The 22,149-nt window shown below is 35.3% G+C and overlaps 1 protein-coding gene across 1 annotated transcript in view; it reads right to left on the reverse strand.

The window, feature by feature from the left end:
• BMP5 (bone morphogenetic protein 5) overlaps positions 1 to 22,149 on the reverse strand; it is a 108,720-nt gene that overhangs the window by 49,818 nt on the left and 36,753 nt on the right. Inside the window, exon 2 of the mRNA XM_039244297.1 lies at positions 1,634 to 1,826. Coding sequence (XP_039100228.1) covers positions 1,634 to 1,826 — 193 coding nt within the window. The remainder of the gene's footprint in view (positions 1 to 1,633; positions 1,827 to 22,149) is intronic.

Raw genomic sequence — 22,149 nt, forward strand, 5'->3', positions numbered from 1 at the left:
TGGCTCAGGTCATGATCTTGTGGTTTATGAGTTTGAGCCCCACATCAGGCTCAGCACTGATGGCTGAGAGCCTGGAGCCTGCTTCTGATTCTGTCTCCCTCTCTGTCTGCCCCTACCCCATTCACACTGTCTCTATCTCTCAAATACAAATAATTTTTTTTTTTAAAAAAGACACTATCCTTTCTTTAAGGAGCTCACAGTCCAAGTGTGGAAAGAGACACAGAAAATGAGAATTATAAAAAAATTGTTAGTTATAGAAATATAATTAAATAATACATGGAGTATTATTTTAAATTCTCATCACTTAATTTTAAGACACCATCATTATTTAGCATTAAAAATATTGTAGTATTCTAGGCTCTGTCTCTAACAATAATAACAACAACAACAAAAATTAGTATACTCATTTTATAAATGAAACCACTAGATTAGGATTTAAATAAAAATGAAAATTCATCCAAAGACAAATAGCTAATAAGTGTTAGAATTAAGAAAGGAACACAGATCTTTCTGCCATGGAATTACTGCTATTAAAATAAAATCGGCACTTATCAAAGTATGTCCTGCCAAACAGGTGTTTCATGGGCATTAAGTATTATGCATCTGAAGGAAAAGATTCCATAATCAGACAATTTTGAGTAAGTCTGGGTTTCTTTACTTATAAAACCTTTCTAAGACTTTATTATTATGATGTGCATTGTGAATCTCCTAGAGAATGGTCTAGGAGTATTGTGAGGGGCCAGTGTCCAAATAAATACCCATTGGAAACTGTCACTCTCCAAATCCAAGAAAAATCTAAATGTCAGGGACTAGAAATATTCAAGGAGAGGGAGGAGCCTTGGAAGGGACACAATATTTGTCTTTAAATATCTGTCTTACAAACAAAGACATACTATTTCACCAAAAGGAAGATCTAGATCTAATGAATGGAAGCTACTGGAAACAGATTTCATCTTAACATTTCAATTAGAGTTTTAAAAAAACAACATATGAGAGCTGTCCAACAAAGGTGCCTAATCACCCATAAAGGTGTTACCCAAGAGATTTCTTTTCAACTCTTCTATTTGATGGTTCATTTGCAGTAATTATCAACTGAAGTTTTCATATATTTAGCATTTCAGATTATCTGTCCATTTTTGCACCATTTTGAATTAACCATTTTATAGATAGAAGACATACAACTTAATGGTCAGAATCTGTTGGAAATATAATGCCTTACATCAAAATACACATAACAACACACACGTAATTTACATCTATGCCAGTGAGAAATAAAGGGTTTCTTCTCTAACTTACAAAACAGCAAGTGATTTAAATCATTTTAATTATAAATTTTGTGTGTGCAGACTAAAACGAAAGTTTTCTCATTTACAAAATGATAGAAGGGGACTGGAAAGCAAAAATGGGGAAGCATGAGACCATCCAGTGTACAGACTGGTTTTAGGAGGAAAGAGAAGCTAGAGAATGTGGAAGACACTCTTCAGATCCATTACTCTTACTTTCAATGTATCTACACTGACCTTTGAATGTCCTTACACCCAAAGAAGACACAATATAATAGATCACATGGGTAATCAATGGATTTTACTACAATTTGTTTGGTAGGATAGTAAGTTAGACATAAAGACGTTACCTATCAGTGTATTCCTTGATGATCTGATATATGCTAATCTTAATTGTTTCATTTTCAAATCGGCTATTACTCTGGTCCTTATATATCCGGAATTCAGCTGCCGTCACTGCTTCCCCGTGAGGAATTTGAGTCAGATCAAACCTGAATTCTTTGTAATGCCTTCGCTGGTGAGAAAAATCCTTGTCTCTTTCAACTGGAAAAGAAAAAAAAAAGGGAAGGAAAAAAGTTACTCCTTTATAAAATATGGAAATGAATGGTAAATTCTCCAGCTTTGAAGATGAAAACAAACAAGTAGGATATTATAAACCTGGGAAAACACTGGCACCGCAGACTCATATGTGTTTCCAGTTGAAGGAAATTCCACAAACCAACAACCTTTATTTCAAAAGCAATATAACCTCTGTGGTTTCATACAAATTCCTGGATCCTAAATAGAAAGGCTATCCAAAAAATGTTTAAAAAGCAAAGGTTGTAAAATGATTACTAGGATTTTTATCAGGTACCAGAACACAGAAGGGTTCATACAGGAATTAGGAATATGTTATAGAAACCCCCAGGGTTCCAGGTGAAGTCAGTGATGAGATTTAGCACAGCTGAGGGAGGAAAATAGGAAGGAGGACTGAGAAGTTGTAGGCCCATAAGAACTATGTTTATGACATTGCAAAGGTCAAGTAAATAAAGCAAATTCATGTTCACGAGAGAGATTATTTCTAAAATGCCTTCCCCAGAAAAGTTTTTTCTCCTTTCAGCAAATGAAATGTCCTTCCTTTATTTGAAAAAAAAAAAAACAAAAACAAAAACAAAAACATAGCACTTTTATTACTTCTTATAGATTGTTTAGTACAATCTCCTTATCCATGGGGTAGCATAAAGCCTTCCAAAGACGTCTGTCTGTTCTTACTCAAAATAGAGAGGAAAACATATTTTCCTCCTTCAGCAACCTTCCCACCAAGTGAAGTCAGAGAACTTTTCCTCTTGGGAACATTATGGAATGTTGAAGAATTCAGGACAGTAAGTGTCAGGCATATTATTACATAACCTGGCTTTGTAAAAGAGTATATTATTTGATACAGTCTATGTTCGCTGAATACAAAAATCTTCTTAAGAAATTATCTATGAGAAGGTCTCATGTTTAGTAATGCACTGTCATTTGGTGGAGTTATGTTTCTCAGTATTAGTAGCCTTCTTAAAATCTCTCTGTTATCTAAGATAATATAGGTCAGGATCACAAAGCACTGCAAAGCACTGGGCACAAGGTGCCTCACAATTACAGCCTATAATAACACTTATACATGTTTCCAGTGATGTGTTTCATTCACTAGCTAAAATTTTGCTACAAGAAGATAAAAATGCATAAGCTGTATAAATTCATGTTTCAAAAATTACATGAAGGTAGGAAAATATCTTTAGGTGGAATATTGAAATCATGTAAATGCTGCTATAAATATATGAAACTTGGGGTCCTAAATGAGTGGAAGTATTAAGATTAAGGAAGAGATAAGAGGGTCATGACCAGGAATGAGGATAGAAGCCAAGGCTGCTAGAACTCCGAGTTCCAGGGCCAGATGGGTTCCATGTCTAGAGGAAGCTCATGGCAAAGGAATGCATGATTCCTGGCCTTCATCCTTCAAAACAATCTTGTTTATTTTCTCCAGGAGTAGGAGGTGGTTTGGGAGAGCAAGGAGCCCATCTCCACCTCCGCCTCCCATACCAAAGAAAAATATAATCTACACGTGGCCCCATGAAGCTGAACAAGAAAGGTGCTCTGGCTGTCTGGCTCTTGCTGACACCTTCTCACCATGAAAAAAATTTTTTTTTTAAATATCATTATCTTGTCCTAAGAGCAGTCTGCTCCCAGGAAGATCAATAATCAACTTCTTCCTAAATAAGAAAGACAATCTTATTTTTAAGATGCTATTTTGTTTTATAATTTAAACTGCTTCTCTAACCTTCTGCTGGCAATAGCTTAGACTGGTATGAACATATCTTCCTTGCTTCTGTTTGTCCATCCTCCCGACTCAGGTATGTGAGAGGGAAAGCGTAAGGGTAGAAAATGTCTACAAACTGGTTATCTAATAACTGAAAATGCCTTAAAAACTTTCCATATTAAACTTGCTGATGAGGCACCTGGGTAGCTCAGTCAGTTAAGCATCTGACTTTGGCTCAGGTCATGATCTCACAGTTAGTGGGTTCAAGCCCCACATTGGGCTCTCTGCTGACAGCTCAGAGCCCAGAGCCTGCTTCAGATTCTGTGTCTCCTTCTCTCTCTGTCCCTCCCCTGCTTGCTTTCTCTCTCTCTCTCAGAAATAAACATTGAAAAAAACTAGCCACAGTTTTGTTTACAAAGAACTAAATTTAATTCACTGCCAACTTATTCTTTTTCTGATCTTCATTATATCACAGTTCTAAGCATCTCATTCACATTAACATGTTATACTTTGTAACAACCGATGAGCTATGTTCTATTATTACCCCCACTTTGAAGAGAAAGAAACTGAGGAAGCAGAGAGAATAAAGACCAAATAATATGAACCCAAGTAGTTGAGGCCACCAAGCTATGTTCTTATGTTCTTATGCTGCTTCTGCTTGTAGATTATTACCTTGTCTTAATTTATTAAGTATTTATGCTTTTAATAGAGATCTGAAATCTCATATTCACACGTCAAAACTCCAAAAAGCTCTGAAAACTGAATGCTTGGCTTCAAGTTAATTTGGCAGGAGAACTGGAAATTAGCTTATTTGATGCAATTTAGAGTCTCTATTTATCCCACTTTCTATAAATATTTATTGCTCTGCTGCAGAAATGTTCATGTGTTTGCCTAGGTTGTGCTGTTCCAAACTCTGCTTGAGGAGGTCCGTATTTTATGATGTATAAACCAACCAGCCATTCAAAAATGTATTTTTTCTATTCTTAAAGTCAATATTTAAAATTCTAAATAACAATCATCATGCAATTTTTCATTAACAACCATTTTTTATTTGAAATGTAGACCAAAGGGACCATAGTCCTAGAAATCAGGCCTGAGACACAAGATTGTTAGGATCCAATCTAAAGCATGCACCTGCATTATGCAGGTAAGTATTGAATTCATATTATGTAAAGTCATCTACTGTTCTAGAATCCCCTGTGAGATGTTAGTATAATAAATTGGAAAGCTAGAATTTCGGCTGTTATTGTAAAATTTCAGTTTTCTAATCCAGGCTATTTAACCTAACCCCTTAAGGGGGCAAATTTTCAGAGAGTTTAATAAAATTTTATATTAAATATACCACACAAAATAAAGTTGTAGTGCAGATTTGTCCAGTGAGTCAAATTCCTATATCCTATTGCTTTGAATTATAATTGTACTAGTAAATTCCATGGGACATGTTGGAGTGAATAATGGAATAAAACATATATTTATATAGCTTTGCACTGCTAATGATGCTCACAAATATTCACAAGGTAAGCTCAGTTACCTCAAAGAGCAATCCTAGGGAGGTGTGAAATATTAATATCCCTAATTTAAGAATAAGAAATTGAGTGATGACAGCTAGGTGGTAACAGATGTCTGTCTTCTAAAGCTCATTATAAATCTTTGTTCAATGTCCATAGCACCTACATAATGACATCCTACAGTTCTGTACTTAGAGATTAGTTCATAGCTAGTATATTTACACAGTGTTTCCCAGCAATCAAGGGTTTGATCAACAATAGTTAATTAGCATCTAACACAAACAATGCTTTATCCAAAGTATTTCCATAAATACTAAATGAAAGACTATATGATTGGATCAAAATCTGGCTCTGTCTGTTCATAAGTATTATCCTGCTACATTACCCATTGATGAAAGACATGATAGGGGCGCCTGGGTGGCTCAGTTGGCTGGGTGTCCAACTTTGGCTCAGGTCACGAGCTCTGTCTCTGTCTCTCTCAAAACTAAATAAACATTTAAAAAAAAAGACATGATAATTTCTTTAACTCTCATTTGTTTGGCACATATTTGTTTAATCCCTACAACCTTACTTATGTCTGTAAGTTTCTATAACTTGCACAAGACCCCACAATGTATAATTGGGAGATAAATTTCATTCCACAGTCAAGATTTCAATTCTTCAGCCCTTGACAACACAACACTTTACTTATTTGTTTGTTTCTGGATGTGGTTTTGTTCATTTTATCTCATTACTACTCAGCAAAGTTGATCTTTCAATGCTTTCATTCTTCTCTTTGATGTTCCTACTTAAGAGGATGCCATACTTTTTGGACTCTGCTCATTCTTCAAGAACTCAGTGCCTCCAATCTTTATCTGGGTAAATGTTGTATTGTATTCAATTATTTAATATTGATTCCATTTCTTACCTGAAGACTTTTTGTGATAAACAAGTGATTGTATTCATAATTTGAATTAATATTATATAGCATCTATATTAGTATGCAAGTTCATTCTTTTACTACAACCTTAACTTAAAATAATTGCAACTCACCAGCTGGGTCCCTCCATACTCCAACTTTTTCTCCACCACATCTACCAGTAAAACAACTCTCCCAAACAAGTTGGAAAAGAACAGACACATTTTATCTCTCTTAAGTGTAAGCTTTTTATAGGAGATATCCTTGCCTTGTTCATATTTGATGATTTGGGTAAATATTAAGCATTATTACACCATATATTACAGTGTGCTACAACCCACTGCCATTATAAATGTTTTGTAAAGCTTAAAAGATAAACAAGTAAACAAGAAAAAATCAGAAACATATATACAATTTTTGTGGGGGGTTTTTTGATCATATTGTATTAAATATTTGGTCCTTTCAATCTAGGTTATAATTTGTGTTATATCAGCTAAATACCATGAGTTTCCTTAATCATCTTTATTATCATTTCTAATAAAGTCTGTATTACCAGATTAAAAGATAAGACTCCATAAAATCATAATTGTATTCCTCTTTGGTGATAGAAGAGACTCTCTTAATTACTAGACAAACAGAAAACAAACAGAAAAACAAAAAGGAAGGCAACAGGGTTGGCTCATTAAAAGCAGACTCAGATTTGTCAAAGGGGATAAATGACACATGTTAAAAGATACTGAGGCCAGGAAGCTGACCCTTTTCTCTAGTGAAGACCATTCCTTTATCTCATATATAAATACCATTTCTCTCACGTGAAGTGAAAAAGAGAGATTGGGAACAAACATAAGTCAATTTAAAACACACATCCTGTAATGATTCACCTATAAGAATTGCATTTACAAAGAGAAAACAATGACCTGCCCAGACTGCTATGTTCATATCTGCTTATATATCTAACAGGTTCATAGGCTATATCTTCAGACATACATATATTACACTAATGCCACACTCTCCTCTTTATGATACATGCTTGTTTTGAAGATTGCTAGGTGTAAGCAGATGAATATCGCCATAAAAGTGAAATAAATCCATCAACATTGGATTGTTTATTTAAGATGATGGTTGCCAACAGTGCTCTCTAAAAAAATTAAAAAGAGTTGCTTTACTGCATATATATATGTATGCAAACTCAGAGAAAATAAACCACCAACAAGTCAGCAAATTTATAAAGTTTCTCACACAAAAATACAATCATAATGATAGTGGTGAATAATCAGTTTCAGGAAGCAGGTTTTTGAATATTGCAAACATTTCCATCTATGTGAACTACCAAGAGGAACAGAAAGCCCACCTGCCCTGACAGAACCAGAGGATTAATTTATTATTACTATTTGGTTTTTGAAAAGTGGCAACATCAAAGCATACAAAAAGTAAAATATGAATCAAAAGATTCACATTCCATGATTAATGGGCTGACATTAAAAAGAAACAGACTGCCTTTTATAAGCACCAAACAACATTCTAAATGCTCTAAATTGCTAACGTTTTGAAAAGATTAAGCTTCTTGTGTTTAAAGACAGACACTGAAATCTTTTATTGCTGAGATACAGCTGAACAGAAGTTAATGACTGATTGTAGTCTTTCTTTTTTCCAAACAGACACCTCTCTGAATGTCTTTAACATTAATAGAATTGGATAGAAATGTCTTGATTAAAGATTTTCGTGTCTACAATATCTGAAGAGTAGAATTAATTACCAAAGATTGGTTTTATCTATCCTGTGATGTATCTGTAGTCTTAAGGAGATACATTCATGGGCAATCAGCCTTAATCTCCCACACAAGGGCTATAACTTGGAAGACACAAATAGAATCAGTAGCTGCAAGGCAAAGATAGCATTCTCCCAGGAGCCTAGCCAGCTGTTGAAAGAGTACAGATCATTGTTTGCTGCTGAGTGCAAAAAATCATTAAGAGATTACTCATAGAATTATTGCTTATCTGTGTTGCATTTTAAAGTTAAAGGAGGGAAAAAGATAACGTGACTACCAAGATGTATCACTTCACAAGAGATCTTTCACTGACTAGTCCATTGAGAAACATAAACTGGTCCTATAAAGGCTATTCATTGATCAGTGAGTACACATGTACACGTTCCTTTAAATAGATAACCATTCCGGAGAGTATGGTAAACTCCAGATTCCAGAAACCCTAAGAGCCTCTTGACACCACAGTCATGTTTGACCTGAAGGAGAGAAAATCGTCCCCCTGAATGTGCTGTTTCAAAGAACAATTTCAATTGACTTTCAAGTGTTCTGTAGTTAAAATACTCTTACTTGTTTTCATAAATGCTTCATAAATCCAGTTTGATAAAGAAGAAAAAGAAAGATGAGATGGTAAATATTTTAAATATCTTAATGAAATGGCTAAAAAACTTGATCCTGAATCAATTTCAAATACATGCAATTTTGAAATTTACAAAATGTAAACAATGATCCAATATCTAAATATTGTTTTGCTTTAAAAAAATATATAAGCAACAAGGAACACAAGGAATTCAATACTGTATGAAGAGAGCTTTAGAACAGAGTGAAGATGGTATTATGCTCTCCTTGGTTTCAGACTAGATGAGCCCAGCACTCAGCCCTCAGTGGTTATTAGAATGCTATAATGATAACCCTTTATATTCAGGCATTGGCATGAAAATGGATATACTGAACAATAATAAATAAACAACAATAACAATTAAGTCATTTTTTATTTCATAAAAGCAATATATATCAGATTTTTGGTCCTTCTGCCTTATTTAATGCAGTCCATCTCCTGGCTGTCAAATGGCTGCTTTTCTTTTTTTCATCTTCCAGATATACTCATCTTGATTATCCTAAAAATAGCTACTGTGCTACTCCCCCATTTATTCAATCCCAAAATATTTATTGAATAACTCCTCTGGGTCAAACCCTGAAAGCTATGGAGATATAAGAAGAAAAGGCATAGGAGCCCATGATAGGAAAGAAAGACATAGAAACATACAATTGTGATACAGTTCTGTTGAGGCTTCCAGGGATAAGTGTAATTAACATAACGTAGAATAATAAAGAAAGGAACAACGCATTGTATAGGAGCCTTCAGGAGGAGAAGATTTTGAGCTTGGTCTTAAAGAAGTTTTGCCAGATAAAGCGTTCATATAGATGGAAATAGACTTGAAAGCTTATGGCCAAAGTAACGAATTATAAATAGTTCATTGTCATTGCACAATATGGAGTCTCCAGTGTAAGCAGTGCAATAGGAGTGGTAGGAACTTACTGGGAAGGATCAGTGTTTTCCACTATCCCCATTCCCATCATGCATTCTGTATTCTAATAATAAAGACAGGAAATTATTTTTTTGTAATCAACATCACAAGCAAGTGTGTAGTCAACACTCAGTTTTGAAAGAAAGTTGGAAGAATTAATGACTCCTCAGTAACTCTCTTCCTTTCCTAACTTGATAGTTTTCCTCTAATTCAAATGCTTTCCCCATTTTCAGAGCTCCAAATCCTACTTCTACTTAAAATCTCCATTTCCAGGCCACAAATATTACTTTCAAATTTTCTGTCCAAGTGAATTTCTCCTGCTGGGGACATTGTCACAACTTGTGCACTTTTTCTGTACCTCCCTTTTGATAATGGACATGGCATAATGTCATACGTAGGAATGCTGGATTTGAAGTACCAAAAAAAAAAAAAAAAAAAAACCAAAAAACTTGAATTCGATCTTATTTACCTAACTTATTATAGAGTGTGATATTAGGAAAGTTATTCAACATCCCTATTCCTTTGTTTTTCCATCCTTAAAATGAAGGTAGATAATAAAAGGCCCACTCTGCAGTGTGTTGTAAAGGTTAAATGATATTTGAGAGAGTCTTTGTGTAAGTGCCTGAAACACAGCAAGTTCTCAAAAAGAGGTAGATGTCCTATTAATTATTTTCCACTTGTATTGTAATTATTATATCACTTTATAAGAACCCCATGGAAAAGATGCTTTAGAAAATATCCATGTTTTCTTTTTGTTTTTTTTCTTATCTTCATATTCCTGCACAAACCCAAAACAGACTTTTTTCTATAGCAAATGGTCAATAAAAGTTTAATTCTAGAAAATTGCTACCTGTCCTAAAACACAGCCATTTTGGTCATCAAAATGTCCATTTGTTTTTCTGGAATATAGGTATATTCGTAAATAGAATTAATTTATTGTTTTTTAAATTTGTTACAGTGATGTTAAAAACCTTCAGGCTACATCTAGATTTTTACATGGGTGGATGGATAGAAAACAATTGCATTTACTTGATACTTTGTTTAAATATTTCACATCTACAAGGTAGAGATGGTAGAGAACACAGCTGCACGTAATTTGACAGTCACATATTGCCCATTAGTCTAATCAAATTTGCTGGTTCTGACACATCTCCTCTTTAAGGGAGTCTGACAGTCTCTTGTTATTTTTATCTCTGAGGATCAACAATGCATCCTAAAACATAGAAAATATTTTGTTTTTGTTTTTATTATAAGCTTTTTATGCAAGAAATTATTAATGGGAATTTAAAACAAATGTTCATCTTTTGTGGGTTGAACATTAATATTAAACTTCAAAAATTAGTTTCTAGTAAATACAGAAGATAATACTTGATTAATTCATTTATTGTAATGAAGTGATTATTTAATAATCAGTGAATACGTTTAGTATACAAATAATGGATTTCAATCACACTGTGTACAAATATTTGAGAAGAGTTTGTGTTTGCCTGTAAGAAGTTAACAAAAAAGCACAGCTGTCTGATAATCACCTTTTGGTAAATATTTAGTTCACATGTTTTCTTTACCAGAAAAATCTGTGGGTTTTATAGATTGCCTGGCAGCCAGAGGTCAACCATTCTAATCTCACCAGATTTCACTGGATGACCTTGCAAATTCTTCTGTTCCATCAGTAAAATAAAACAGTCCATTTTTAACCACCTGAAGGTGGTAAAGGTTACAGTAAGTCCATATACCGCAAAGAACCTTCCTTTACATCTTGAATACAATGAAATGATAGTTTATCTACAGTGAATACTTGTGGTTATCTGACAAAAGCAGGTCAAAGGTTTTGTGAGTTTTCTTCTGAAATTGCTCAGTGCCTTCTCTAATGACTGATAATTGAAAACAGAGACGGGAACTATACAATGTGGTGGGTGACAGATAAGCAGTAGATTAATGCCAATACTTGGTTACGAGACACTAAAAGGTCAGGAGTCACAGGAATTAGCTATTGTGCTACTGTGACAAGACAGACATCAAAAGTCTATTATCCCTTCAGCAGCCCTTCTCCAAGCCTGAAATCTATTCTCACTTCCTTTGATTGTAATTAAGAGATAATTTTGATGTCATTATATATATGATGTCAAACTGAAGCCACTCACCCTAAGTGTACCAAGAGTTAGGGTTTGCATATTTTTATTTATATAATGGATACTTCTTCATATCATGCTTTTAACATATTCAGTGCTTATTTTGGAGAATTTTAGAAACATTTTATCAGCAAAAAAATAATGATATTTAATGGGAAGAGAGAAAAGCTAGAATAAATTTGTTTTGAAATTTCTCTATGGAGAAAAATGAAGGTTAAGACAGAGTTTGCATAGTTTGAAAGATATGAGAATTTTTTGTGGCTGAACATATAAATGTCTTTCTCAAATTAAGTGCTTTAAATTCTAAATTGGTATGATACCTTTTATAGGGTTCACTCAAGTTCAATCTGTGGTTTGGTCTGTCATTTTAAAACAAAAGCAAACTATAAATTGTTTCCACCAAATGGGTTGCATCAGTGAGGTTTGGTACATGGAAAGAGGTCACGGAGAATTGTGATTGTATTTAATGACATATAAAGTTAGTAGAGATGTAATTACATGGTTTTATAGGTTTTTAAGAAGAGGGATAGAATGATATATAAGAATATATTACACATATGCTCTATAATTAATATAATGGGGCTGATCTGTCTGTTAGGCAAGGACCATAAGTGGCCACTGGTGGCCCATGTTTATTTCCTAAGAAGTGTTCATCTGCTGCCTGTCTCCCCCACTAGGTTTTAAGCTTGACAACAGCAACACTTTTGCTTGGCTCAGTTTTGCACATCACCCCCTATCTTAATCTCGGGCACACAGCAGGTATTCAATATATATGTGGAATGAACGAATATATGAAGATATATCAGGTTCTGGTTCTGCTTTTGGCTGGTTGGTTGTTTCAGAAGGAAGAATATATAAGGTCCTGTTAATCCAACTTAGCCAAAGGAAGAACGCCTAAACCACTTATTCTTAAATGAGCCCTGCCTACATTACAAAATAGTTTTACTCCAAATGATATATTCTCTTTTTCCTTTCTTCTTTGAAAGGAATTCAAATAAATAATGATAACTTAGAATCTTAATGTCATATTTATTTTCAGTTTCTCCTATCTATTTTAAAACTTAAAAATATATGCTAGACTAATAGAATCTCTATGATTCTTAAATAGATATATTACTCTTGGAGAAGGAAAGAAAAGATAATAGAAAAATTAACATCGCTCTTATTTTATAGTTATTAATACAGTTGTATTTAAAATAATTAGCAGAACAAATCATTGTTTTGTAGATGGTAATATTTATAAATTTTGATATAATGGTGAGTTACGTGAATCTATACATTGTATTAAAAGATGTTTTCTATAATTGGAGACCTACTTCAGAACATGTGTTAGATTTAATAAAAGATGTAACAGGTGCCAAAATCAATAAAGAAATCATATGATCTTCCCACATTTATTGAATGAGACCACACTGTAATTAGAGTCAAGGGATTCTTAGTGGTCTTGGGTCACAGAGTATTCATATGAACAGTCTCATATTTTGGTTGATCTGGTTTCACACTCCTGGGCATTTCCTTTGTATAGGGATTTCAGGTCAACCACAAAACTCAGAGCAAAATTCATCATGGAGCAGTATCTGGTTTTGAGTTCAAACTATACAAATCCTCCAAGTTTCTTAAGATGCACACCTGGAAGAAACAATAAGTCTTTGGAGAACTAAGTCAGACTATCTTGTTTTAGATTCAAATTTAACAACTTCCTGAGTCTCCAATCCAATTATATATGTACCCATATGTACTGTTACATAAAGAACCAAATTCAGGAACAGAAAAAGCTAAGGCCAACCTTATTTAAACCACATATTACTCAGCACACCTGGGTGGCTCAGTTGGTTAAGAGTCTCACTCTTGATTTAGGCTCAGGTCATGATCTCACAATCCTGAGATCAAGCCCTGCATCAGGCTCTGCACTGGGCACGGACCCTGATTAAGATTGCCTCTTTCCCTTTCCCTCTGCCTCTCTCTCTCTCTTTCTCACTGATTCTCTCCTCCTCTCTCTCTCTCTTTCTATCTCAAAAAAAAAAAAAAAAGCACAAACAAACAAACAAAACCACATAATACTCAAAATGGTCAGGAACTGGTAATATCTAACACCTCTAGAAGTGAATATGATGAGTTGAGAGTTAAAATAAGGCTAGCTTGAGTATTACATGTTTAAGAAGGAGATGGATTCTTAGAATGTCCTCCACATATGTGCCGTTCAGTGATTGCTCTTCCCCACTGAGCGAGCCACAGTTTGGAAATTTTCTGGAGAGGGGGAAATGGTGGCATCAACCGACAAAGTGAGAGTGTGGTAGTATACTAGAAACGCAGGAACTAGACAAACTTATGCATAATGAGAGCTGAGTTCCCAGGCCTCTTTCCCCTTTTGATTCCCAGAATGTTTGACAGCCAGGCTTGTGCCCTTCAGACAAGAGAATGAAAGAGTCCTCTCATTGAAATCTGACTATTCCAGAGGAATGACTAAGTCTTCATAAAATGGCAAAGCAAGAATCCCTTTAAGAGAAAATGACACTAACAAGTTCTACCCATATGAAAAAAGCTTCTAATCAGCTTTTTTAAAGAGTTTATTTTGTTTTTAATTAAAACACTTTTAGAGAGAAAGAGACTACAAGCAGAGGAAAGGAGCAGAGAGAGAGAGAGAGAGAGAGAGAATCTTAAGGAGGTACCGCACAGTGTGGAGGGTGATGTGGGGCTCCATCCCATGACCCTGGGATCATGATCTGAGCCAAAATCAAGAGTTGTACGCTCAATCAATTGAGCCACCCAGGCATTCCTCTAATCAGCTTTTTAATCCCTCACTATTACCAAAGAGCAGAGTAACAAAAAGATCACTGGACATCTGAGAAAATTCTCTACCTTCAAATATAGAGACAAGGTAGCTTTTAAAAGAGGAACCTGAAGGAACTTAAAAATAAAGCAAACCATTAAAAAAAACTAATATCCTTTGAGAGCTAAGAGAAGGTATTGCATACATGAAATAAGAAGATGCTATAAAAAAACAACACATAGTCTTTGCTAAAACATCTCTTGGAAATAAAGCTAAAATCAATCTGAGTTTGTAATATTAAGTTGAAAAATTCTTCATAAAGGAGAGAAATTAATCAAAGTCAAGGGAATGGAAAACAGCAGAGGAAGACTGAACCAAAAAAAAATAAATAAATAAAAAGGAAAGAACAAAAAAGATTAGTCCAGAGTTGGTCCAAATAATCATGATTCCATAAAGAGACATGGGGGAGAGGGAAGGAAATCATCAAAGAAATAACTCAGTTCACTGATCAAAAGTGTAATAGTGTCAAGGCTAAAAATATCTGCTTTATGGACAGAGATTCTCCAAGCTTCCAGAGACAAAATACAAATCATGTACACAGAGATCAGGAATCAAAATGGACACAGATTTCTCAAAAACAACACTGCAATCTAGAAGACAAAGGGACAAATACTTTCAAAATCATGATGAAAAATTATTTCCACGCCAGAACTCCATACTCAACTAAATTATCCATCAACTATGAAGGTATAATAAGGATACTTTCAAACATTGAAGGTATCAAAAATCTGATTCCCAAAAGCATTTCCTAGGAATTTCTTACACAAGTTGCTCCACCAAAATGAGGAAAGAAGCCAGCAAGAAATTGAAAGCATGGGCTACACGGAAAAGGAAGTTCAGTACAAGAGAAACAAAGATAATTCCCAGAATGATTTTGGAGGGAGTTCTCAGAATGACAGCTGTAATCTGGCACAAGGTAAACAGTTCATCTTGGGTGTGACTCTGCAGAAAGACATGTGATGTCTAGCATCACAAAGATCGCATTCCCCATTCATACCATTCTTTGAACCTTGACAGAGTCTAGGGGAGCCCAAACCAGACTTGTACCTATCAGTAGCTTTCCTGACATATTTATAGAGTTCCTGCTCTCTCCTCAAAGTCCCACTGACTGGGTCACTTTCTCCCACAGAATTTTTTTTTTTTCACTTATTCCTCAGAGCTATATGTGGACTATGGTGAGTCCAGAAGATGAGAATAAAGGAAAAACTTGCATCTTCTCACTGTGTTTCAGTTGACCTAGCCTTGCCACACTCCATCCCCCCAAATTCCTAGGGCAATACTTCCCCAGAAAGAGGCTTTTAAAAGTGGTCAAGCAGGGGCAGCTGGGTGGGTCAGTTGGTTAAGCATCCAGCTCTTGATTTAGGTTTAGGTCATAATCTTGTGGTTGGTGGGATAGAGCCCCACTTCAAGCTCTGCTCTGACAGGGCAGAACCTGCTTGGTCTTCTCTCTCTCTGTCTCTCTGCCCTCATCTCCTTCCCCCACTCACTCCCTCCATTTCTCTCTCTCAAAGTAAATAAATAAATAAATAAAACTAAAAAATAAACTGTCACGCAAATTAAACCACAATGTTATCCGGAGACTATGTTTAGTTCATCTAGAAACATTCACCTAAACACTTAAATATCCAGCTTCATGCTTCCTATTACTTTTAATAGTAATTGGCTTTGTATTTACTTATATGTGAAATATATCTGATAACATATAAAATAGGCAATTGAGAAAATAATGTATCCAAGTGCATGTATATCATAATCCATGGAGCACAGTTTCAAATCAAGATCTGCCCTGATCAATGCCTCTTAGGAAACAGTCCAAGAAGCTACTAAATTCTTTTTCTTTTTTTGAACTTTTATCTTTATGCCATGCCTCAGTGTTTATACTAATCCCCAAAATCCACTATTTCTCCCCTTTCCTCTGGACGTCTTTTCTTTACAAATAAACCGCAGAGTGATTTGGTATATTTAACACTAGGGAGCATTTTCAGTAATCCCCATGGCAATGATTATGGTACGGGATGCTTAGAGTGTGCAAAATACAAGTGTTATTCCTACAATCACAGCTAAGGACACCACAAACTGCTCTTGCATAGAAACAAAACATACACATTTAAAGTTCTGTTTTCTCACTCCTTGATGCATGATCACAAGGGCAAACAAGGTCTAAGCCTGAAAGCTTAAAACATCACTGAGCAGTCTCCTCTGCATTACTCTTAACACAAAGTGACAATAAAAGCCATCTCACAGCTAAGATATGTTTCACATATGTCCACCTATCACTAGCTTGCTTTCTTCTTTTTCACTTTGGAAGGAAACCTACTAAAGCTGAAAATGGTGATGTGAATACTCATTAAACAGGAGAGAGCTGACAATGATAATGAAAACGGTTAAAGGAATTCATTTGAAAAAGAAGACACTGAATGCATCTGAGAGGGATGGGGATTACCAAACTCATTAATATTCATTTCCTAATAAATTCAAGCAGGGGATGTCACAGAACACATAGACAGAACAGCAACATCAGTAGAATAAAGCAGTCTGGGGCATTAACTGTTTTAATTATGGTGCAGAAATCAGAAGTTATAGTGTCACCTTTCTTCTTACTCAAAATAAGAGAGGACATTCTATATTCAGTCATAAAATCCTAATGGATTTCTGAAGTTTCACAAGTTATTTTATTGTTTTTTTAAATTTACTGATTTATTTTGAGAGAGACTGAGACAGCACCAGCAGGGTAGGGATGGGGGTGGCAGGGGTTGGGAAGAGAGATAGAGATAGAGAGAGAGAGAGAGAGAGAGAGAGAGAGAGAGAGAGAGTCCCAAGCAGGCTCCTCACTGTCAGTACAGAGCCTAATGTGGGGCTCGAGCTCACAAACCATGAGATCATGACCTGAGCTGAAACCAAGAGTTGGACCCTGAACTGACTGAGCCACCCAGGTGCCCCAGCTTTGATAGATATTTAATAGTTTTATAATATTTGGAGAATCAATAATAATGACTATAAAAATTATAATAACTATCTTTTATGAGACATTATGCTAAGTGCACATAGCTTAATACTTAACAAAATATCTATTTTGTGACAGAAGAAAGAGAAATTCAGCCAGCATTTACTGAATGTTTATTATCTAGCCACCACTTGAGGTAGAGAAGATCAGGGAACAGAGGGGAGAATGAGGAGGTAAGAAACAAAAAATTATCTTCCTGCAGGCAATTGGTTAATTGCTCTCTGAAGTGGTTTAATTCTAGAAAAAATGTACATCATGGAAAGCAACATGAAATTACTGTTAATTAAATTAGAGCTTTTTTCCATCTCTGATTAATGTCTTGCTTGTTGAAATATGAAATTGTCCTCGTAAAGCCACTTTAGGTTAGATTTCAAGAACAGGTACTTCCTTTCCTCTCTCCTTGATTTCTGCCTTTTATTCACTCCTAGGTATAGTGGAGTGAATTATTTAAAAGGATTAAATAAAAGTAAACATTATTAATATTATCTACATTAGCCTGATAAGTAAAATGACATACTCAGGTGTTTAACAGTATTTGCCTCTTGTTGCTGACATAGGGGGCTGTCTTTATTTTTTAAGATTCTAGATTTTCTCAAAGGAAATTTTATACTCAACTGGTCCATGTGTTTTTTTTTCAGGACTATACTCCATTCATAGGGATTACAGCTATAAAAGTTCAATCAACTTTCATTTTGCTGAATCTTTGTATGTGGCCGATACTACACTATATGTTATGGGGAATACAACTCTCCAAAAAAGGTGAAATTCATAGTTTATATGCCCTCATTGTTATATTTTTAAAAATAAATAAAAGAACACATTGAAGTTGACAGCACAGACGAGGTTTCAAAAACAGATTCTATACGTACTCAGAATATATCAAACAAATGGTCCAAAATTCTGGATACAGTTTAGTTTGAGGAAAAGTTGTGAATAGAAGTCCCTATTTAGTCTTTTGACACAACTCCATTTACAGGGAAACAGTTACCTTATACTTGATATGCCATCTAGAAAATAACTGCATGAGAACAAAGACCCTGTCCCAAAACCCACCCCCTCCCCAAATTCCCAACAGTGAGAAGAGAAGACAATTCAAGATTTCATCAAAACCTTACAAAATCAAGTATCATGGATGGGACAAAACTCCCTAACGAAGCATGGATCATCTTTTGTATTTACAATGTACATGTACAGGAAAACATCGACTTGTTTAAACAATGCTGTTTTACACTTTGCATGACATTCTATATTGCAAATAAATTCAACTTGCAAATTAAATTCCCTTCATATTCAGTAGCACCTATTTTGTACAAGGAAGTCAGCTTGAAATTATGAAGAGGGGAACAGAATATATATTATAGACATGATTTTTCTGCTTAAGACTAAACTACATTGTTCAGGGCTCAGGACTGTATAGTTCTGTTTTTCCATCTCTCTGTCTGAGGCTTGGATTCTGTCCAACTTCCAGTAACCCATTTTTCCTTTCTAGAATGCCAACTATAGCCTTCATTGTGTTCAAGACAAAAGGCAACAGATACAGCAGATTTGCAACACTTGAAAAACACTTCAGTGGAAAGGGACTAAGAAAGGAATTTTCTGTCAGAAACTATTTGGGGGAAAATGTTACAAACAGTTTTCAATTTAAATTTAAAACGAAAGTGAGAGATGAATTTAAAGTTAAAGATCACTCATTTAGAACAAAAGAATGGTCATATAATCTATACTACTATTGGTATGTTTTCAATATGATTTGATGTAACACATACTTAATTTGTTTCTTTCTTAAATATTGAACAGAATCATAAGACCATTTCATTACCTATTAAAGTGTAGGATACATGACTCAAATTGAAAACAAAGAAATAAAATTAATACACATGTGAACCTGATCAGGATTCTAAAAACACTCATAACAATAGAAGAGGGGGGCACCTGGGTGGTTCAGTTGGTTGAGAGTCCAGCTTCAGCTCAGGTCATGACCTCACCGTTCGTGAGTTCGAGCCCCACATCAGGCTCTATACTGACAGCTCAGAGCCTGGAGCCTGCTTTGGGTTGTGTGTCTTCCTCTCTCTGCCCGTACCCTGCTCACACTCTATCTCTCTCAAAAGTAAATAAACATTAAAAAATACATTAAAAAATAGTACAGGAAAATCAATTATTAAATAAATAATTAAAGTTAGTGTTTATTGACCTTTTAAAGTTTGCCATGCAATGAATTAAGGGCTATAAATGAATTTTTAATTCGATACTATATAAAGCCCATAACTAAAATTCAAAATAATCTTGAATGTGATAGCTATTGAAGTTTTGCCACAAAATTATTAGCATTATGAGTAAACAGTAATGAAATCCTGGCACATGTACACACATAAAATTATCTTGGAAAGTATAGAGAGCCGATTTCAAAAACAAAAACAAAACCTTCCTCCATCACTCTAACGGGATTTAGATCAAGGTGAGAGTTTCATTGTCCAGCAGGAAATCTAACTTGCTAAGTCTTAGTGAACGTAGTTATGTGATGAATCAATAGTAAGAAGGAGATTTTTGTGGACTGACTTTGTAGACTCCCAGCTGAGGAGCTCTAGGCTGTAGAGCCCTTAATCCCCATCCACACCCACACACCTAGGTAGGTATCATGGGGAGACCTCCCAGATTATCCAGCTTGTCCTCCCACATCAAGACTGGTGCCTGACTCTCCCTCTCTCTCTGACCCTCCCCTGCTCGCTCGCTCGCTCTCTCTCTCTCTCTCTCCCCTAGAAATAAATAAAACATTTAAAAAAGGGGGGGGGGTGTGCCTGGGTGGCTTAGTCGGTTAAGCCTCTGACTTTCGCTTAGGTCATGATCTCGCGGTTTGTGGGTTCGAGCCCCGCGTCGGGCTCTCTGTGCTGACTGCCAGCTCAGAGCCTGGAGCCTGTTTCAGTCTGTGACTCCCTCTCTCTCTGACCCTCCCCTGCTCATGCTCTCTCTCTCTCTCCTAGAAATAAATAAAAAGATAAAACATTAAAAAACAAAAAACAAAAAACAACTGGTGCCCAACTAACACAGTTTAGAGGCTGCTTACAATCCTTGACTCACCAAGCTGTACCTTTGTAACTTCTTGGTCCAGTGCAAAACATCAGTGTTAGGAAGTTCATAGATCTATCTTTAATACCCACGACCACTACAGTTTAAAAACATTTCTTATATTGAACTTGGAGGATATAAAATTTCAAATCAGAAGAACTCTTGTGGGAGACTGAACTTAATTAATTATGAACAAAGTTCTTCACATTTCTAAGGTGTAACTCTGTCCAATGTGCTATTTTAGGCATTGAAAGTATGGGATGAACTCCTGAAAATTATGTGTGTTAAAATAATCCTTTACTAACTTACCAAGTATAACTAATTTAGATAGATGATGGATGGATAGATTTTTAATTTGGGCTAAATCATTCCAGTCTTTTTAAGTTGTCTCATTAAAAGTTACTTTAAAAACTTCTGTGGATGTTCTCCAGATCTGGACCATCTCTAAGTTATTTCTGTCTTTTAAAAAAGATATTTTCTGTCCTATTATTTCCCCATAGAAACATCTTTAAAATCACATGTTTGCTGGTACACCTCTGTTATGCTTTGTAAGTTTTAAATGTATATATATTCCTCATCCCTTTTACTTCTAATTGCATTTTGGAATTTCACACAACTCAAAATAAGCTTTAACAAATAGGTATATAGAAACCACAGAAAGGGCAAATATTAGAGTCCAATTATACTGAACTATTTTGGGGGGGGGGAAGTGCACCAGTGGATGAAGGGTTAGAAATCTTTCTCTAGTAGTAGAACTTATTAATATCATGGTGTTTATGGGAATAAAACTTGACTAATTTTCCCAATATAATCTGTTCAGTAGAGATACTTTAATAATCATTACTTTATTTGATTTTTAAACTTATTTTCTAAATCAGGCTGTTTTAAATATTTTCAAAAATAACATGGACAATATTAAACTGTTGAGAGAACCGTATTTGCTTTCATACTTGATCACTGATACACATTCAATTTTCTGTCTATTCTAACTCCTAGATGACTTTTAGGACACACTGAGCAGTATCATACAGTGTGTAAGGGGTCCCTTCATTTTTTTAAATTTCTTGTGGCAGTTTTCTAAGTATATTTATAACACTTCATATTCATTGGAAATGTTGTCAGGGGCCAAGAAAAGGAGAGAAAGCTAAGAATGATATCTGGTAAGGTTTGCTAATATTCCAGCAAACTCAAAATATAGTAAAATGACAACACACTAGAGCCATCCAGTAGGCTCTAGTAGGCCATCCACACCCCAAAAATGCAGCCCCCTTTCTCTTCCTCCCTCCCTCCCCTCCCTCCCTTCCTCTCTTCTGTTCTCTCTCTTCCACTCACTTTCTTACTCTCTCACTCTCTTCTCTCTCTCTCTCTCATACACACACACACACACACACACACACACACACACACACACCCTCACCCAGCAGGCTCACTTTCGATGGTACCACGTTCACCGAAATTTATGCATATTGGAATGTATCCTTACTTTGTCCTATTCTGTAATGATCTCAGATATCACTGAAGCATACAAAGCAAGGACATGGTTGAAATGCATGAGTTTCACTCAACACAGCACTGTGCAAAAATCAAGAATCATCTGTATGTACGTGTGTGTGTACATACTTGTACACATACATACTACACACATACAAATACCCACATAATGCACAAAGTATGCTCTTGTATACTTTGCCTATACTAAGGGATTTTGGAATTAGAAGGTTGTTTTCACACTGATATAAAAAAAATGTGGAGTTAATTGCCCAAATTCATATATTTAAAAATTTTTAATGGAAATTTTTCTTAAATGAGACAAAGTTGATATACAGTGAGATACCCAGATCTGAGGTCCCCAGCTGTGCAATGTG

The sequence above is a fragment of the Hyaena hyaena genome, unplaced genomic scaffold (genome assembly GCF_003009895.1).
Source record: "Hyaena hyaena isolate Hyena2069 unplaced genomic scaffold, ASM300989v1 scaffold_242, whole genome shotgun sequence".
Classification (NCBI taxonomy): Eukaryota; Metazoa; Chordata; class Mammalia; order Carnivora; family Hyaenidae; genus Hyaena; species Hyaena hyaena.